General features: G+C 39.5%; 1 protein-coding gene across 5 annotated transcripts in view; it reads right to left on the bottom strand.

The window, feature by feature from the left end:
* Positions 1 to 10,242: 10,242 nt before the first annotated feature.
* LOC309383948 (sodium channel protein type 2 subunit alpha) overlaps positions 10,243 to 20,025 on the bottom strand; it is a 91,514-nt gene continuing 81,731 nt past the window's right edge. For all 5 annotated transcript variants that reach the window (XM_081937035.1, XM_081937036.1, XM_081937038.1 and 2 more), the window contains 6 exons: positions 19,437 to 19,718; positions 17,686 to 17,739; positions 15,726 to 15,863; positions 14,098 to 14,202; positions 12,213 to 12,483; positions 10,243 to 12,018 (listed from right to left, as the gene is read on the bottom strand). In XM_081937035.1, the coding sequence (XP_081793161.1) occupies positions 10,829 to 12,018; positions 12,213 to 12,483; positions 14,098 to 14,202; positions 15,726 to 15,863; positions 17,686 to 17,739; positions 19,437 to 19,718 (2,040 nt within the window). In that variant the 3' untranslated portion in view covers positions 10,243 to 10,828. The remainder of the gene's footprint in view (positions 12,019 to 12,212; positions 12,484 to 14,097; positions 14,203 to 15,725; positions 15,864 to 17,685; positions 17,740 to 19,436; positions 19,719 to 20,025) is intronic.

Here is a 20,025-nt window from a genome sequence, read left to right as displayed (position 1 = left end):
CGGTAGCGGAGTTCCTGGCTCTATGCTGTCCTATTTAGCCACGGTTTTGAGGCCGGGCGCATGTGCGGAATGCCAGGTGCATGCGCAGAAGGTGCGCATGTACGAAACGAGCATGCGTGCGGGGGGCGAAGCAGTGGTAAAAATAAGTGAAACCCACTTGTTTTTTTTGTTTCCTCCATAAATTAAAATATATCAAAAACAAAACAAATCAATGAGAAGTTTTTGCGGGATTCAATCTGAGTCGGTTACAGAGACCAAAGGTTTTGTCTTCTGAGCGTTCAGACTTTTGCTGGAGCCCATCTTCAGAGAACTTCTCTCTAGATCAGTGGCTCTCAACCTGTGGGTCAGACCCTTTTGGGGGTCGAACGATCCTTTCACAGGGGTCGCCTCAGACCATCGGAAAACACATATTTTCGATGGTCTTAGGAACCGAGACACCAATTTTATGGTTGGGGGTCACCACAACATGAGGAACTGAATTAAAGGGTCGCGGCTTTGGGATGGTTGAGAACCACTGCTCTAGATAGCTAGAAGAGAGAAGAGTAGAGAGAAGTTTCCTGAAGATGGGCTCCAGCAAGTTTGAAAACTCAGAAGACAAAACCTCTAGTCCTGGTGACTGACACAGATTGGACCCTGCAACATATGTTCACCTTCATTCAAAAAAGTGTTTGATTCCTAAAGAGGGGACCTTTTTATCATCTATGGGGGGCATGTGATAAAGCAAAAGCTTTTGGGAGTATGATCCATATTTTAGTACAAAAAAATCTTGGAAATGGAGATAAAAATGAAACCAGAACATTTTCCTTTTGGGTTTAAAAGAACTAGAGAAAAAAAATGGAACTTTGTTATTATATATGTTGACAGCAGCAAGACTATTGTAGGCACAAAAAATGGAAGGACACTTCGATTCCTACTATGGATGAACAGTTGCAGAGTTGATGGAGTTGGCTGAAATGGCAAAATTGACCACTTCAATTAAAGAAAATCCCATAAGTACCTTTGTTTTCACATGGACCGCTTCTGAACTTCATGCTTTCTGTGGAGAAGAATGAAACTCTTTTCGTTTTACCGATTAGATAGATCTTTATAGAAATGGCTTGTTCGTTTTATTATGAAAAAGCAAAAAGCTGTGATTTGATGTCAATGCCTTATTTTACTGGAAGAGAGAGAGAGAGAGGGTCAGAAATCAATGCTTCTTTTTCTTGCCTTACCTTTCCTCACCTCTCCCACCCCTTTTCCTCCTCACTGCTTTCCTATTTACTTTGTCTTTTGTCTTTTACATTACTTTATAGTTCAATAAAAATGTTAGTGGAAAAGGTTTTTGATTCCATCTTTGGTATGAAGATCAAAACTCATCCCTGTGTGCAGTGTGTGTGTGTGTGTGTGTGTGTGTGTGTGTGTGTGGAGGGGAGTAGGCTTTACCTTTGCAAAAAAGGACAGTTTTGTTGTGTTGCCAATTTGCTTGCAGGGTAAAGCGATAGATAGGGGGTCACTAACCTGGTAGTGTTTTTAAAAAGGGAATGATAACGTGGCACCTCCTGGGATTGCTTTTGGTTTGAATGTCATGGCCCAAAGTTGCTCTGTGAGTGAGATGGGCGGTTTCTAAATTTGATATATAAATAAACTGGGCCGCTGGGTGGAAACCAAAGCTTCAATTTACAGAAGCAAAGGGTTTTTTTTTCTCTCTCTCTCTCCAATTTGAGAAGAGTGGGGATGGGGAGAGGGAACATTTTGTGCACGCATATTAAAAGCGATGTCTTTCCCCTCTCATTCCATGCATGAAAAGAGTTTGCGGTTTATATTCCTCCCGAGAGTGTATGATTTGCACACGTTGCAAGAGGAAGAATAATGCCACAAAACATCTGGCTGTAGATGTAGGTCAGTCCAACGGATTTTTTCAGAATTAAACTGAAAAAGAATTGCTTTTCAAAACAATGTAATGTTCTGTTTCCCGCCTACTTGCTTACCTGCATATAGTTTTGAAATTTGAATCAGTGGTGGGTTGCTCCCAGCTCGTCCCGGTCGAACCAGTAGTAGCGGCAGTGGGAGGCCCCGCCCACCCCGGACGCTTCTGCGCGTACGCAGAAGCTTCTGCACATGAGCAGAAGGATTGCATGTGCAGGAGTGCACCCGAACCGGTAGTAAAAATATTTGCAACCCACCACTGTTTTGAATGTATTCTATGTGTGTGTTTACCTCCTAACCCTTTGTTGGACTCATGATAGGCTGGCCATATGAAGAGGGCTAGATCCAAACTGTCCTAAGACGGTACATGCAGATGAGGTAAATTTCTGTCATTAGTATTGTTACCTGTCCTGCATCACCTCCAAACATGGCAAGATCTTCTTTGATGCTCGCCCAGGTTCCCTGCCTCATCAAAACATCCTGCAAGGCCAAGCGCCAGTTTATTGTTCTATCTTAACAGGTAGTCCTCAGCTTACAATAGTTTACATTTAGTTCACCATTACAATGGCTCTGGAAATAAGTGACTTATGACCATTTCCCCACTTAACGACCATTGCAGCATTCTCATGATCAAAATTCAGACGCTTGGCCACTTGCAGTATCCTGGGGTCACATGCTCCCATTTTGCGACCTTCTAACAAGCAAAATCAACGAGGAAGCCAGATTCACGTAACAATTGTGTTACTAAGTGAACAATTGCAGTGATTCACTTAACAACTGTGGCAAAAAAACCTTGTAAAATGGGGCAAAATGCCCTTAACTACTGTCTCACTTATCAATGGAAATTTTGGTCTCAATTGTGGTGTCAGTTGAGGACTACCTGTATCTACGATGACTCTCCTGCGTAAATTCAGAGATGGTTATACAAAATAAAACCAGTAGGAGATGCAATCTCCGTTCTCAAAAGTTGTGGTAGCCACCAGCATTGACGGCTTTAAAGGTTGTTAAAGGCTGCTAGCCATGGTAGTTGCATCTTACGTATCTGATAAGCTTTTCCACAATAAATGCCAGGCATTATTTTAATTTTGCAGTAGATGGTGAGTTACCTTGAAACATTTGAAATGCTTGTATGAGAAGATAAGTCATGATGGAATGGAGTCTTGGCTTAATCCAATAAAGCTCTTCCAGTATTCTTCTGTCTTGGAAATTTTCTGGAAATCATTGTGATTGAAATTAAGATCCTTAAAATAAGTTAGGCCAAGATGGATTTCATAGTCAGGCTCTTGTCCAATTGTATTTTAGACTTGTCTGTAAATGTTTATTTATACCAGTGTATTATTGTAATGCGAGTGCTAACATAATTATTAATGGCTCTAGTGGATATAAAGTAATTGCTGTGTGCCAACGTTTATTAGAGTGGCTGACAATAGGCAATCCTATTAGCAAAATACTTTTATTTAAATTTTAAAAAAGAGGAGAAAGCAAATTGACACAGTTTTAAGTAATATCAAAGGACGCAGTGGCTCAGTGGCTAAGAAGTTGAGCTTGTCGATCAGAAAGGTCGGCAGTTCGGCGGTTCGAATCCCTACCGCCGCGTAACGGAGTGAGCTCCCATTACTTGTCCCAGCTTCTGCCAACCTAGCAGTTTAAAAGCATGTAAACATGCACGTAGAAAAATAGGTACCAACTTTGGTGGGAAGGTAACAGCTTTCCGTGTGCCTTCAGTGTTTAGTCATGCCGGCCACATGACCACGGAGACCTCTCCGGACAGGACTGCCTCTTTGGCTTTGAAATGGAGATGAGCACCGCCCTCTAGAGTCAGGAATGACTAACACACATGTGCGAGGGGAACCTTCACCTTTACCTGTAAGTAACATCAATGCAGCAGTACAAATAAAACAGATAATACTTATGATTCCTAAAGACTAATCTCCATCTAAAATTGAAGCTCTCTGCCAAAACATGAAATGTTGTCTTGAAGCAAAGAAGCCACAATTTAGATTTGATCACCAAGAAGGCCCTTTCTCTTATTTTCTTGGGGCATCACAACTGGGTCATAGGGAAGAGCTCTTCAATAGATTATAGAATTTGTGCAAGATTTTGAGGGAGAATGAACATTCCTCAGATCTGCTATCATCATCATCCCAGGAAACAAACTGAAAGGGAGGGAGCAGCATAAGTGCCAGTTATGGCTTGTATAAGCATGATTGGATGGAGATGGAGTAGTCCAAACTTTGATGTCATTGGACATTGAACAACCAAAGAATTAATCTGAACCATTAACCATAGCAGAGCAATAAAAGCCAACAAGCAGAGCTGATTGGAGAAGATCTGAAAGTAATTGATCAATGAACACTTGAAAAGTAACACAGGCATGATAATGTAATAAGACAGTCATATCTGATGCATCACTTGCTAGTCCTTCAAATGATGACTTGAGCCAAAACTGATATTATAGATGATTTCATCAGATCTTCACTCATCTTCATAGTGCCACACTACTCTAATTTCATTTTAGCTTCGATGCAAATGAGTACACGGACCCTTTTAGTAATATTTGACCTGAATTTTTGAATTGCACTAAAAATACAGAGGAAAAATTTGGGAATAATTAAGCTTCAGCTGCATTGAAGTTGAATTTGGATATATCATCGTCACATTATTTCTGAATTGTTTGAAGATTTGTGTAACTAACTGAAAACCTTCTTTGAAATGTTCTGTGGTAATCGTGTACCTGTTTGGAAAAAGAAACATAGCTCAATATTTAAATTGCTGTAATTAATAATAAAAGAAAATTGCAGGCTCCTTAGTAATTTTCCTATCAACCAACATTTTTTTTTGCTTGTTGCAAAGAAAAGAATATTACATGTGACTTTATTTGTGGTTGATCAAAAATTATGGTTACCATAGGAACTGCAAAAAGTCAGTGATCATATCCCAATATTACAGTGCAATGGGTTTGCTATTAATGTTGCCTATATTTCTCAAAACAGAAATGCTTGGCTAATTTTTGCAAAGGGATTTCTCAGGGAGGAAACTCAATAGTCAATGCATTTAGATTAATTTCTACATGAGAAATGCAACATTTCTCTCATGGTTTTATTAGTGGTAGGGAAAAAAACAACATGTAGCCTCTAATGAATTGGCTGAAAAACCAAATTCTATCACTGATAAGTCTTTATTGCTCATTGCTGCAACACGTACAGGTAGGAAGCAGTTAATGCATTCCAGCTAAATATGGAATAAACCATATACATTTTTAAGAGTCAGAGGAGGTGGCCTGTCAAAAAAACCCTATCATTTGGAATCTAACTTGGAATCTAAGAAAAATGATAGACTAACATTTGAGTATGTTATTTTTACACCCCTGGTAAGATATTTTAGTCCTCAAATTGTGGGGGTAATGGTAGCCAGATAATGGTTTACCTCAAACAGTAGCACCTGACCAACCATGTTTGGGAAGTTAAGCAAGGTCACACACCTGATTAGTACTTGGCTGGGATTTTAAGATAGATTAGAACTATGAATTTGAGGGGGAAATTCCAGAATGTATTGTAGCAGAGAAAACAATATGGACATATCCATGAAGTCATGGGAAGTTTACCTAAAGGGAGCTGTTAATGTTTTTATATGGATATTCTCAGTCATTTAGTTGATAGTTGTCCCAAAGGTGTTTTGTCAAAAGGAACTTTCAGATTCGGGTTTTCCCCACCCAAATGAAAATTCAAGTCCCTGTCGAGCACCCACATGTCCATCATATGGTCCAATCAGGCACCATCCCAACTGGAGATGCCTCCCAGTGACACCACTCCAGGTGCAGGGCAAGTTGTCCTGGACTCTCTGAGAAAGGAATGTTATTTTGACTATATCTCTCTCACTCCATATAATCCCCCCTCCCAATTTCCCACAGCATTAAATGTGGCAGGTCTGAAGGCCCAATGCAAAAGATGGCTTCAAGGCCTGACAACTGGACTTCTTTTGTTTTTCCTTTAAGATGTTTTGTTTCTCATCCAAGAAGCTTCCTCAGTTTTCTTCTTCTGAGAAGCAAAACATCTTGAAGGTGGAAAAAAGAAAGTCCAGTTGCCTTTTGAAAAAGCACCTTTGGGTTTTTATGGGTGTTTAGATAATATAGGAAACCTTGCTACCTGACAGGATGGCTAAGGGAATGTACAATGTCAGGTGTTTTTACTTAAATTATGGTATTTGAAGCCCATACATATTAAATATAAGTTGCAAACTTGATGTCACATTGCATTAATAGTTATTCTATAATGCACATTTAATTTAGGTTCCTAAATAAAAACCCTTTGGAATAGTCTCCATTACATTTCATTACTATTTTTCTAACCTTTCAAGATATTTTCTTTATCCCATCCGCTTTTGTACCAACTGCAGCCTTGCTAAACCAGGGGTGTCAAACTCAAGGCCCGGGGCCCAAATCTGGTATGCGGGGTGCTCAAATCTGGCCCGCGTGGCCAGCCTGGAAATAGCAACGGTCTGGCCCACGGTGCCTCTGGAAGCCAAAACGGGGTGATGGAGATTGTGTGTGGCCACCATGTGCCCTTTTTCAGATTGGACTGCGTCCTGCAGCACTCTGCCAGCCAAAATGGGGAACAGGGGGGCACACACAGCTCCCCGTGCCCCATTTTCAGCCTAGGCAGTGTCCTGCAGAACTATGCTGGCCAAAACGGAGTGTGGAGGCCCCTGTGCCACATTTTGGCCAGCAGGGTACTGCAGGAGATGTCCATTGTATCTCCTCCCTGGCTGGCCCACGGAAGAAAGCTACAATGCTGATCCGGTCCTCGAAGAAATCCAGATTGACACTCCTGTGCTAAACATTCCCTCCATTTATTTATCCAAATAATTAATGATGCCCACAGCTAGGAGTTCGATCCTGACCAGCTCAAAGTTGACTCAACATTCTATCCTTCCAAGGTTGGTAAAAAGAGGACCCAGATTGTTGGGGGGGGGGGAATATGCTGACATTTCCAAATGGCTCTGTGAGTGCTGTAAAGCACTATGGAGTGGTATCTAAGTGCTATTGCTATTAATGATGGGTAGAGGACCCAGGACTGATATTTGTTGGACCATGTCTTGGGATCCTTTTAATTTGCTGATGAGCATTCAAGTATGACTTTCAAGGATTAGCCTCTTAATTGTCATGTCATCCCACCTATATTAACCAGCTTGCTAATCAGTATGCTCTGGGGTAGCTGTGAAAGAATAGTCAGAATAGATCATGTCTATGGCAATTTCAGAATCTATTAAGGAAGATACCCAATCAAAAATGTCTTGAAAGACTTGTTTTAACTAATTATTAAATTAATCAAGATACTAGCTGGAATAAGAAAATATGAATGTGGTCTCTATACATATAAAAATAATTAGTCATGTGAAAGATTTTTTTGCCCACTGTTATTTCATGTAGAATAATAATAAAAGTACTTAAGAGTATAAAAACTTGTGTCCACATACAAAAACATATGTTGTTCTTCCTTCCTCACCATTTTTTCCCACTTTAGTCAGCTGCTGGCAGGAATTTTGTTCTTCTTTATTCAGCTTATGGTTTGGGTAGCTTTTCAGCTAAAGTGATCAATAATGTTATAACATACAGATAAATTAACAAATTATGCGGCTAGGACTTTTGTACTACTGCAAAGCCAGTCCATCCCAATGAAATCAATTCATGAATCCCTTCCAAAGTCATCAAAGACCTCCCCCCCCCCCGATATTAGAACTACTAATGACCTCCGCTCCTTCCGACAGAAGCTTAAGACCCACCTGTTCCAATTAGCTGGCTTAGCCGATTTATAGCTCCATCTTTCACCTCCTGGCAAACATCTTATTGTGCAATTTTTAAGGGAATTTTAATTTTATTTGTATTTTTTAACTAAATATGGTACAGTATATTTTCTACTTCCTCCGTCTATGTCTATGTTTATGTATATTTATGCACATCTATTTTGATATGTGTATGGTTTTTAATAATGACTGTACACCGCCCCGAGTCCTGTTTAGGAAAGGGCGCGGTTTATAAATAAAAGTTTGATTGATTGATTGATTGATTGAAAGTCAAGTGATGAAACATTAGAATGTGGTCTATGTGTATGGTCCAACCTGGAGAGAAACATGAGGGTGTAATTTCTCAAAAGTGAAACTAACCTGTTCTCAAAGGTACTACTACTTTGGAGTTGATGGCAATATGATAAGTTATTCTATTCTTTATGACTGAGAAATGGATTCATGTTCAGGATCAATCCAGTGACAAATATGCTACAAGCCCCCGGAAATGTACTTACAATTGAAACATCAATTTGTTTTTATTTTTATTAAGTTTATGAGCACATATTTAAGGCCAGAAAGCACATAAAAATGACAGAATCGTGAAATAAAATAAAATAAAAAAGAAGTCTTTATTCTTTTGGCTCAACTGTAGTGTGGCTTACCGTTCTTTATGGTAATAGCATTTTCCCTGCATGCAGTTCACCAAGACACAAAGTCAACAGTTTCAGTAAAAGAAGGAATTAACATTTAATTTTTCTTTGTGGATGGAATACAAAAAAAATGTCCTGATGGGATCAAATATACAAGTTAGCTACTTAATTTTTTTTTTGAGGGGGGGGAATAATAATTGTGGAATCGCGTATAATATTTAAAAGACTTCTAGTGCAGCATGAATCAATAAGAAGAATAATAGTCTATGTAAACAAACACTGGAAAAGATTAAGGATGTTGAATAATAAGACTAACTGCTGATGCAGGCAGTGCTAGAATTTCAAACAAATCTTTTCCACCACATTTCGATTACAAGTTATAGCTATTTGGAAGCAAGTGCATTTTGGACTCAGTCTGGAAAAAATCACATTAAGATGTGTGCAAAAATATAGTACTAATAAAAAAAAAAGCAACCCAGAAACTTAACATTCTCCCCATACCTTTCTTTTGGTATTTTCCCACTTTGTGAAATTCTTCAATTAAAAAGTGCTGTAAATAAAAGAACCTTCTGCGACATTGACCTGAAAATCAGTTTTGTCGTTTATATACAAAATGCTGAAAAATAAAACTGAATGGAAATTTGTACACTATTTATAGTTTTCCCAAGAAAATGTTTAACCAGTTATTCTGAACAGATAATGCTGTTTGCAATATGAAGTGTACAGCTGGCTATGCACTGTAGAATACTCACATAAAATTCCAGAGAAGAATAAAAGAAATCAGGGCAGAGCAAAAAGCTTCCCTCCCTCCCTCCCTCCCAACCCCCCAACCCCACTAGCTGCAAACTATTGCTTGATGAAATGAGGAATGATGTCTGGTTGAACAATTTTGTTTCACTTTTACCACCAACATATGGCTTCCCATATTAGATTTCTGAACAAATCCAAGAAAAATACAGTAGCGAAGGCAAGATAAACAACATGCATCAGTGATAGCCTCCAAACTACTTATAATGGTACAGAATACATCATATTTTCCTGTTCAAGGTTTGCGAACTACACTTATTGTGGTACATATTTGATGCAATCAATATTGTGCACAGGTCATTTATTCCTTTGCTCAAACATGCACCACAGGGTTAAAGTAACTATTTACATAGACAGCTTTATCTCATTGACACATACAATGTCAACCTTGCTGAGAGCAGAAGATGGCTAAACAATACCGCAGGAGAAAGTAAAAACTAACTTACGGATGTCCGACTTCCCCCATCCCCTTATTGGACAGTACAGTGCTCCAGATTAATGTAAGGGATGCTCCAGGATTCTTAAGAAGATTCTTCCCATATCTCCACCCAATTTTACAATTAAGAGTACAATTTATATATGCTCTTCCTCTAAAGTATGGCCCCTGAATTCAGTGGGAATGATGGATCCAGTATCTACGCATGGATGTGCCCTATAGTCAATGTTCATGTCACCTTCATAATGGAATCGTTTGGAGGAGGAGGAGGAGGAGGACGAGGAGGAGGAGGAGGAGGAGGAGGAGGAGGAGGAGGAGGAGGGGAGGAGGAGAAGGAGTGGGGAGGAAAAACATCTGAGTTGAACAACTGTTGATTTTATGAGACTTACAGGCACATAAGAATTGTCAGGATGAGACATAAAGATCTATATTATTTTTAAGCACCTTGGAATTTGGAGCCATCCTGAAACACAGAAGTCTTCGAAACTCTTGTGCAAAGAAGTCCTACTTGTTTCCATGCATGGTCTACAAGTGCAGCATGCCTTCATGCAAATCACTTCTGCCTCTACATTACAAGAGAATCAAGACAGGACAGTTGGTCTTCCTATCCCCCACCCACCTTGATCCTGGAATCCCCCTCCCCACCCCCCACCCCCACAACATAAAACCCATTTACAAAAATAGTCACATATAATAGTAAACAACCTGTGGATTAAAAAAATGACAACTTCACCAACATGGGGTTTTGTTTTGTTTTTGTAAAAGTTATGGCAAACGTGTGGCAGTTGGAATGCAAACAGCAGATACAATTATTGTTTCTGAGTGTTTTATGATCAACACAGGTCAATTCTAGCTTTGCATCTCTTTTTTACTGATCCCTACAGTCTGGATAGCCATTTTTCTTTTCCTCTTCAGCAGTGTCAGCTGGGAATGCCAACAGGAGACGCCTGTCAAAAGTGCCATCCCTGTTTTACAGAGCAGCATTTGAATTGACAAGGGGTCACTATCTTGTTAATAGGCACTGACCTTAAGTATATAGCTAACATTTGTATGTGTGTGTATGTATACATATGTATATATGTATATACACATACATACATATATATTTATAGATATTTTTATGTGTGTATGTCTGTTTAAGTGTGCAAAAACAGTCAGTTTGGCATAAACCTCCTACAGGAGTCCTTTTGAAACAATACTTTACTTTCTCAAGCTGTAAACAATTTGTCATACAGGTATAATTCATTCATTTTTTATAGTCCCTGACATCTTTACCTCTATCTTCTTTTTCTGATTTGTCTTTCTCATATTTATCTTTGTCGGGCTTTGTAACGCTATCGTAGGAAGGTGGAGAGGTGGTGGAGGGGGTCATATCGTTTTTTTCAGGGGTAGAATTCTCATTTAGCTTATCAATGATCATATCTTCTTTGATAACTGTGCCTTCTTTAATTCTATCTTTGTTAAACATGCAGGAAACTTTTTTAACTTTTAGCCTTAAGAGGTAGCGCCTAAAGGCTCGCTGAATAATAACAGCGGATACTTCCTCTTGTTTTCGTTTCAATGTGGTGGTAATTGGTTCATAAGAGGCTTTGGAAGGGTTGGCAGCCATAAACCGGTCTTCCATTTGCACTCGGAGGGCGTCCATTTCATCGCTTTCGCCCAAGACACGTTTGGTGAAAGCAAATAAGATGTCAAGGCAGTGGATTCTATCACCACTCACCATGGGCAGGTCCATCGCAATAAGCTGAACTTTGTTTGGTTTTGGTATTAGAAGAGGAGGATCCAAAGAGGCTGCAAATTCAGAGAGTTTGGCAAATTCTATGAACTGGGTTGCATCTGGATCGAACTTTTCCCAGACCTCATAAAACATCTCAAAATCATCCTCGCTCAGAGGTTCAGCACTTTCTTCGGTAGCCACACTGAAGTTCTCCAAAATGACAGCAATGTACATGTTGACTACAACTAAAAATGAGATGATAATGTAGCTGACAAAGAAGAAAATCCCAACCGAAGGATTGCCACAGTCTCCCTTGACTGAGCTACCCGGATGGTCTATCTCAGGGTCACAATCTGGAGGCCCGCTGTTTAGGATGGGCGCTAGCAGGCCATCCCAGCCAGCAGAGGTGGTAATTTGGAAAAGGCAGATCATGCTGTTGCCAAAAGTTTCAAAGTTGAACATGTCATCAATGCCAACTTCTCTCTTCACATAGGCAAAGTTGGACATTCCAAATATGGCGTAGATGAACATGACCAGGAAAAGGAGGAGACCAATGTTGAACAAGGCAGGGAGAGACATCATCAAGGCAAAAAGCAGAGTGCGGATCCCCTTTGCCCCTTTGATTAGGCGCAGGATTCGACCTATCCTGGCAAGTCGAATTACTCGGAACAAGGTGGGGGACACAAAATATTTCTCAATGATCTCTGCGAGGAACATACCTATAAACAAACATTAGATGCCTATTAATCTGAAATGAAGATTTAAAACTTTAATTAGAATGTAATTGCAATCTTGTATGAAAACGTAAAGAATGAAACCTACTGGTATTTTACATATTAAAATCATCTGTTAATTTCTCACAGTTTTCATTTATAATAGGTTATATCTTTTACTACAATGCAATTTTTCTTACCTACAATAGATAAGATGACAACCACAAAATCAAAAATATTCCAGCCTATTGTAAAATAATAATAGCGGAGTGAAATCAGTTTCAAGACACATTCTCCAGTGAAAAGGACAATGAAGATAAAATTAATTCGATACAAAATAGTTTCCATTGCATCGGTTTGGTCATCAGTTTCTACCATCATGGTAACCATGTTAAGGCAGATAAGAATCATGATGCTGATGTCGAAGGCTTGTTTTGTTACAAAATCAAAGACCATGCCTTGAAATTTGTTCTGCAGTTAAAAAAAAAGAATTATTCATGTATCTCACCATCAGTTATAGACAATTATAATCTATATATTTATGATCTGAAACTTCTATAAACTCATTCTACGGTATACTAGTCAAACCGTACCGATAGAAGGTGCAACAAGAAAAGAATACCACTATATCCCCGGAAAGTCAGTTAACACTCCCTAAGTGTGAAGTTATGAAATATGAAGCATTATGAAGCATATCCATTAATAGCCTTCCTGTGGGACTTCACAGTCTCATTAAATAGCTGAATCAGATACCAAAAAATTTTCTCCGAAAATAAGACCTCCCCTGATAATAAGACCAATCAGGCTTTTGAGTGCATGTGCTAAAATATGCCGTCCCCTGAAAATAAGCTCTCCCCAAAAATATTGGAACACAGCAGCAGCCATGAGGTGACCACGCTCACCATCTCCTGCACCTCAAAAATAATAAGACCTCCCCAAAAATAAGTTCAAGTGCTTATTTCAGGGGTCAAAAGAAAATAAGACCCCGTCTTATTTTGGGGGAAACATGGTAGGAAGACCGTAACAATTACTGCTGTAACCCTGTTTAGATTTGTTAATGCTAGATTGGTTTGCTCAGCCCCAAACTCATTTAAATATAAAGGACATAGCCTTCAGAGCTCTTCCAATTATATTGCATAATTTTGGCGGCATAATTATTGAAAATCTGTAAGATGTTTTTTCCAATGTGTCTAATCTAGAAACCATTGAAAACTGTAGAGTAATCCAGAGGTCTCCAACCCCCAAACCGCAGCCTGCTATTGGGTCATGGCCTGTTGGGAAGCTTCATTTGCGCATGTATGGGATTAGGTTGAGCGCGCAAACCTGTGCCCTCCCCTCTGCTGCTGCCGCCGCCGTGCACCACCATTGCCAGTCCATGCAGCCAAAAAGGTTGGGGACTGCTGGCATAATCCCTAAATAGGTTTAACATAGTTTAAGAAAATAGGAAGCAACTCTCCAAAATGGAAAATAACCATATGATGTCATCTGCTGTCCATCTCAGTTACTTAAGAAAAGGCTTTGCTCATAAAAACATTACCGTATTTTTCGAAGTATAAGGCACACCCTTTTCTCTCAAAAAAGAGGGTGAAAATCTGGGTGCGTCTTATACACTGAACACAGCATTTTTAGCCTATCGAAACCCTGCCTCCTTTGCAAAAATAGGGGTGCAGTTTGGGAGGCTTGCAAAGTGCTCCTGAGGGCTGGGGAGGGCAAAAAAGAGCAAATACAGGCTGTTTTTGCCCTCCCCAGCCCCCAGGAGCACTCTACAAGCCCCCCAAAGCTTCTGAATGCCCCCCCCCTTTTTTTGCAAAGAACGAGGCATGCAGAGGAAGGGAGGCCTGCAGAGTGGGAAAAAATTTACATCTTCAAAATCATAGTGTCTCTTATACTCTGGTGCGTCTTATAGTCCTAAAAATATGGTAATTCTTTAAAGGTATATTATTTTTTCTGCACCCACCCCTTCCTCAGTTACTAGTTTAAAAAGATTTTGGGGGATTATAAGGTGTAAATTGCTTTCCAACTTTAGCACACATTTTCAAAAACAGTGAGTACAATGGGAAAAAAAACCCCACACATAACACTTACTGCTGGCCTGGGTATAGGTTTCTGTGGTTTCTTGGAGCCCAGTTTTTTCATTGCATTATAGTATTTTTTCTGTTCTTCTGTCATAAAGATGTCTTGACCTCCAAAGTAAAAAGGAGAAACAAATACTAGTTACAACCAGATATTTCCATTCTCTTTTTCTTTCTGTTTTTCTATGCATTGACTTTTATTTGATGGGCAATCTCTTTCCTTGGGCTGCCTATTAAAAAAGCAAAAGCCAAGCAAGTGGGGGAGGAGCAAATGATGGAAGCAGCCCCAAACGCAAGCCGGGCTCCTTTGTACCAGGGTTGATCTTGTATGCATAGATGTACAAGTGTGAAGAGTTTCAATCTGGAAGCACCCACCCACTCTTTTGCCCTTCCCTTCATTAAGGGTGGCTCCCTAATGGGTAGAGGACAGTGCATCCTTCTCCCATAGTTCAGGCAGGGTCAGGAATTTAATCTCAGCAAAGTTACAGCAGATTGAAAAAAAGTGTAGTGACTACAGTAGTCTCAGCACTGCCACCATCACTTCTGTCGCCGTCATTACCATCCTGTATTAAACGTTTGTCTAAATTTCCTGCACCTTACATCAAAATAAAATACCACAAAAAACATCCATCGTTGGATAAAACCTCAAAGATAGTAAAACATCCAGGCTAATAAATAAATAAATGAACAATTGAAAAAAAAAAAATACTCTTCAGCTCTCGTGATACAAGTACCTTCAACAGCTAAAAACCAAAACAGACCAAAACTCAAAGCCCATATTTAAAAACGAAAAGCATGATAAAAAAGATAAGTATGGAAAAGGATCATATCCCAAATGACTTCCAGAAGTGTTCATCTTTTTGTTAATTTCCAGAAAGTCATTACCAAGAGTAACTATTTATTATTTATCTAGAAAGAGTGCAAAGTAGAACAACAAAGATGATTAGGGGACTGGAGGCTAAAACATATGAGGAACGGTTGCAGGAACTGGGTATGTCTAGTTTAATGAAAAGAAAGACTAGGGGAGACATGATAGCAGTGTTCCAATATCTCAGGGGTTGCCACAAAGAAGAGGGAGTCAAACTATTCTCCAAGGCACCTGAGGGTAGAACAAGAAGCAATGGGTGGAAACTAATCAAGGAGAGAACCAACCTACACATAATGCCCCAACACTGGAAATCTTTAAGAACATGTTGGATAGCCATTTGTCTGAAACGGTATAGGGTTTCCTGCCTAGGCAGGGGGTTGGACTAGAAGACCTCCAAGGTCCCTTCCAACTCTGCTATTGTATTGTATTGTGTTGTGTTGTGTTGTATTGTATTTAGATTTACGAGATCTTTATGCATATTTATATAAAGTAGTGCATTATCTTACAATGTAATTGTATATGTCTCTGGCATTTAAAACTAACTCATGGTAGAAATCTTTCATTTCATGTATTGGTTTCAACACACTGTATGCTTCTTTTTTCCAGTGGCAATTTTAGAATTCATGTTTACACCTTATTTTTAGGTTGTACACATTGGAATAATAATTGATACTTGAAAGAAAGAAAAGTCAGAAGAATTACACAAAGCACAATGTTTTTGTTAAAACAAAACCTGTGATAATCTGCTGAAATTACAGTGATAGAATACTTATCTTCTTTTTTTGCTGATTGAAGTTATCTATGATGACACCAATAAATAAATTCAAAGTGAAGAAGGATCCAAAGATAATAAAGATGACAAAATAAAGATACATATAAAGGTTATCCTCATAATGTGGCTGCTGTTCCACCTGCAAGGGAAATAAATTTAGAAATAGAAAACTGTGTGGAAAAATATATTCAATTCTATAAAATGTATGGGTATTATTTTTATGAAGTATGAACCCTGGGTCAAGCCTTACCGTATTTAGTCTTTATATGATGCCATTATTAAGAATAGCCATAGAGAAGGGTTTGATCAATTTTTATTTTAACTTTATATAGAGTATTTATGTACAATTATTTTCTCAGTTATTACTCACTTTTCTCTATTGGCTCTCCTCGCTGAAATCCACTGATGTAGATTTCATGCTAGAGTACATGGCTTTTGCTAATAGACTATTGAGGTGTTTATATTCAAAGAAATAGCTAAAAAGAAGGACACATTCTGAGCTTAGGAGAAAGTGAGAAGAAACTGAATGGAAACGAATGAAACAGACTTTCTTGATGAGACAGAAGGCTGCCTATACAGTCTGCTAATTATGATGCTCACAATGTGCTGATGCATTTGAAAATGTTAGCTTTAAGCAGGTAGCCACAGTTTTTCATTGGGACCACCAATCATTAGGAAAGAGTTTTACTCTTTTCTTGGAAAAGAGTCATTTCAACAAAAGGAGATCTCCTATTAGGTTGTGTAATTTGTAACTATGGAACTGTAACTCACCTGGTTTCTTGAAACTGCTTACCTGCACTTACACATATATACAAAAATATAATTAAACAAAAAGTATATGTTGATGTATGTGTCTGTATGTTTTTGACATCTGATCCTTTTTTCTTCTCGGAAATAGGATAGTAAATTATTATAGAAAACCTTATCAGAAGGCATCTGAAATAGATTCTTTTTACTGATCTTAATAAGGCGCAAAGCAAATGTTTTAGATTTTATGTCTTAATTTCTATATTATCTATATCAGATTATATTGTAAATATTCTTGACCTATATTATTGTTACAGATGAATGCCGTAAATGTGCATTTATCTAGTTCCTATTCTGGGAATGCTTTGCATCAGTTACTCATTTACTGCAATGAAAAAATTAGAGTCTTCATTCTAATGAAAAAAATTGAGAATTATGTACGGCTAAGATAATCTGATTTTTTTAAACAGCAAAGTATGACAAGATTGAGTTATTTCTTTTCTTTTTTTTTACTTGCACTGGTTGACCATCAAACTGGGCCAAAAGATACATTGCTATTTTTACAGCTAGCATAGGGCAATATGTTCTCATTACTTCCAGTCATTATCCTTTGATAGGAAAGGACTCCTGTACTTCCTCTCGGGCTTTAGGCACACTGGAGTATTTGAGACCCATTTTTAAAAATCTTTGTTTACATTGAAGGAGTAGGACAAGTGTTGGAAGATTTAATAGCAAAATTCCCACTCCTGTTTTTCCTGTTTCTGGGGAGAGGTTATGACTCCATTCTTACCTCTTAAATTATCCCCTAAGGTAAAATACACTGGGAAACAAACAATCAAAAAAGCACACAGAAGTATCTTCCAGCCATAACCTGCTCGCTCCTATCTCTCATCCCAGCATCTTACCTGTCTTGCCTCCTTGAAAAAGGAAAGAAAGCAAACAAACACTATGATCAGTGGCAAGTTTGCTTTAATCCTACTTTAATTTGAAAAAGAATTGGAAATGCTTCTAAGGAAACACTTGCTGATCTGATGAGTAGCTATGGAGGATACGAATGCAAGTATCCATGTAGCAAACCCACCGCATTTGGGCTACCAGGCAATTGCAAGATGGTACCAAAAAAAGCAAATGTTATGTATCTCTTCTCTGCCGTCTTGTAGCCAATCATATTTTTGCAGTCCAATACTGGTTTCCCTACCCAATAGGATACTTACATTTCGTGAATCTACAGCTGCGTACATTATGTCCATCCAGCCTTTGAAGGTGGCCTGCAAGCAGAAGTCAGGCAATTACATTTTAAGCAAGGGACCAAAAGCATACAGTACATAATTCCTCAATGTTCATGTTGTGTAAATTGTAAATGTCTTTTAGAAGACTCCATGACCCCCCCTGCCAGCTACATTTCGTGAATCTACAGCTGCATACATGATGTCCATTCAGCCTTTCAACCCACATATATTCTATTCGGAAGAATTCTTGAGGAGTTGGTACCAGATTGTGTTACAAGAAATAAAAAAGACAAGTAATTTCCCATTGTGTTGAATTTCACTCAAAGTTGTGTTGTTTAGCCTCCATTGCTAGGCTAGTACAGCACTGAAAAATGGCCATCCTCTATATCCAAATGTCTCTTCTCTGGTTATGGATAATTTCCTTTATTAAATAGGGGTAAGTAAGATTGCTTGATGTGTAGTGAAATAAATAAACGACCTATAACAGGTGCATCTGCATTTTACTAATGATCATTTTGGTTCATGTATTAGATTTATATGGCACGCAAAAAGTTTACTAACAGGTGTACTTTAGAGAAGAGCTTAGAAGGAAAAGATTAAGGGATGCCACCTATGATGCAAATCAATCCACTTCAAATCCTGGCAGCTGAATCATTTGTAAAGTGACTGACAGTTCACATTGATGGAATTTTCTAATACCGTGTTTCCCCAAAAATACAACCTGTCCTGAAACTAAAGCCTTGCCACATTTTTTCACGTGGGCAAAAATATAAGCCCAGCCCCCAAAATAAGCCCCCTGGACAATCCCCCCCCTCCGGCCAGGCAGAGCACCGCTCGCCAACCTAGCAGTATCCCAAAGGCGCCAAGCCGTGGGAATGAGGTGGGGGCAAAGGCGCTCGCATTGCTTGGTGCTTTCGGGATACCGCTAGGTCGGTCAGCGGCGCTGTGCCCAGCTGAAGAGGGGAGGGGGTTGCCGGGCAGCTGCTCTCTAGCGTACAACCATAGAGCGTACTCCCAGAGCAGTATCCTACCTCCGTGCTTTGGAAGCCGCAACGGAGGATGGATGCCGCCCTGGGAGTATGCTCTATGGTTGTACGATCTGCAGCCCACAACTATAGAGCATACTTCCAGAGCAGTATCCATCCTCCGTGCTTTGAAAAAAAAAACCAAGCAGCAGGCGACGTCAGCAGCGGAGATGCCCTGGCTCTGCAGGTACTGTAGAGTTAGCCAAGGGTATCATGAGCCTGCGACTCGCGCGAGCGGGGAGCGGAAAAGCCGCTCATGCAACCCTCCTCTCCAGCCATGCAGAGCCCCATTCACTCACCTAGGGGCATTCCGAAGTCGCTGAGCCACGGGAGGCGGAGGGCGGCAAACAAGCGCTTGCGTTGCTTGGTGCCTTCCGGGTACCGCTAGTTTGGTCAGCTGTGCCCGGCTGGAAAGGGGGTTTGCCGGGCAGCTGCTCGTGAGCGTGGTCACCTCATGGCTGCTGTGTTGCTGCTGCGACAGCGCAACACAGCCATTCGACCCTGAGGCTGTGCCATGCTCTTGGGGAGCCCGTCAACCCAAAAATAATGAACCCTCCCCTTTAATAAGCCCAAGGTCATATTTTGTGGGTCAAAAAAATATAAGACCCTGTTGTATTTTGGGGGAAACACGGTAAAAGAAAAACCTGCTAAAGAGAGGAAATAAAACGGTTGTGTTGTTCAAATTTTAACATAGAAAGAATAACTACTTACTACTTGAAGCAGAGAGAGGTAGCCAAGCCCCACATTATCGAAATTGACTTTTACATTTTTCCATCTGGCTGTTTCATTTCTTTCGATGAGATTCTCACATTCAGTCTGATTGTCAACTTCATCAATGCTGAACATTTCCCCAGTTGTGGTGTTAACACAGTGGTAGAACTTGCCAGCAAACAGATTCACTCCCATAATGCTAAAGATTAGCCAGAATATAAGACATACAAGGAGCACATTCATGATAGATGGAATTGCTCCCAAGAGAGCATTCACCACTACCTGTAATACAAAAAAAATAAACACATGAAGCCAAAGAAGTGAAAACATATTTGCTAAAGTGAGACATGAAAAGGGGAATTTCTAATTCATAGTTTTGCTTCTTGGCCATTTTGTGCTACAATGTAATTTCAGCTGAAGGCAGTAATGATAATAGATTATGAGGTAAAAAAAGATCAGGATTCAGGTATAAACATTGGTTTGAACAAAGACAATTACAAATTTAGGGAAAGATTTGAGGAAGAAAGATTTCCCAAAATTTAGCTTCACAAAATTGAAGAGGAAGGACCATAACATATGGAAGAACATG

This window comes from Natrix helvetica (genome assembly GCF_964273705.1).
Source record: "Natrix helvetica genome assembly, chromosome: 1".
Classification (NCBI taxonomy): Eukaryota; Metazoa; Chordata; class Lepidosauria; order Squamata; family Natricidae; genus Natrix; species Natrix helvetica.
The sequence above is the reverse complement of the archived record's forward strand: the minus strand, read 5'-3'. Positions and strand labels throughout refer to the sequence as shown.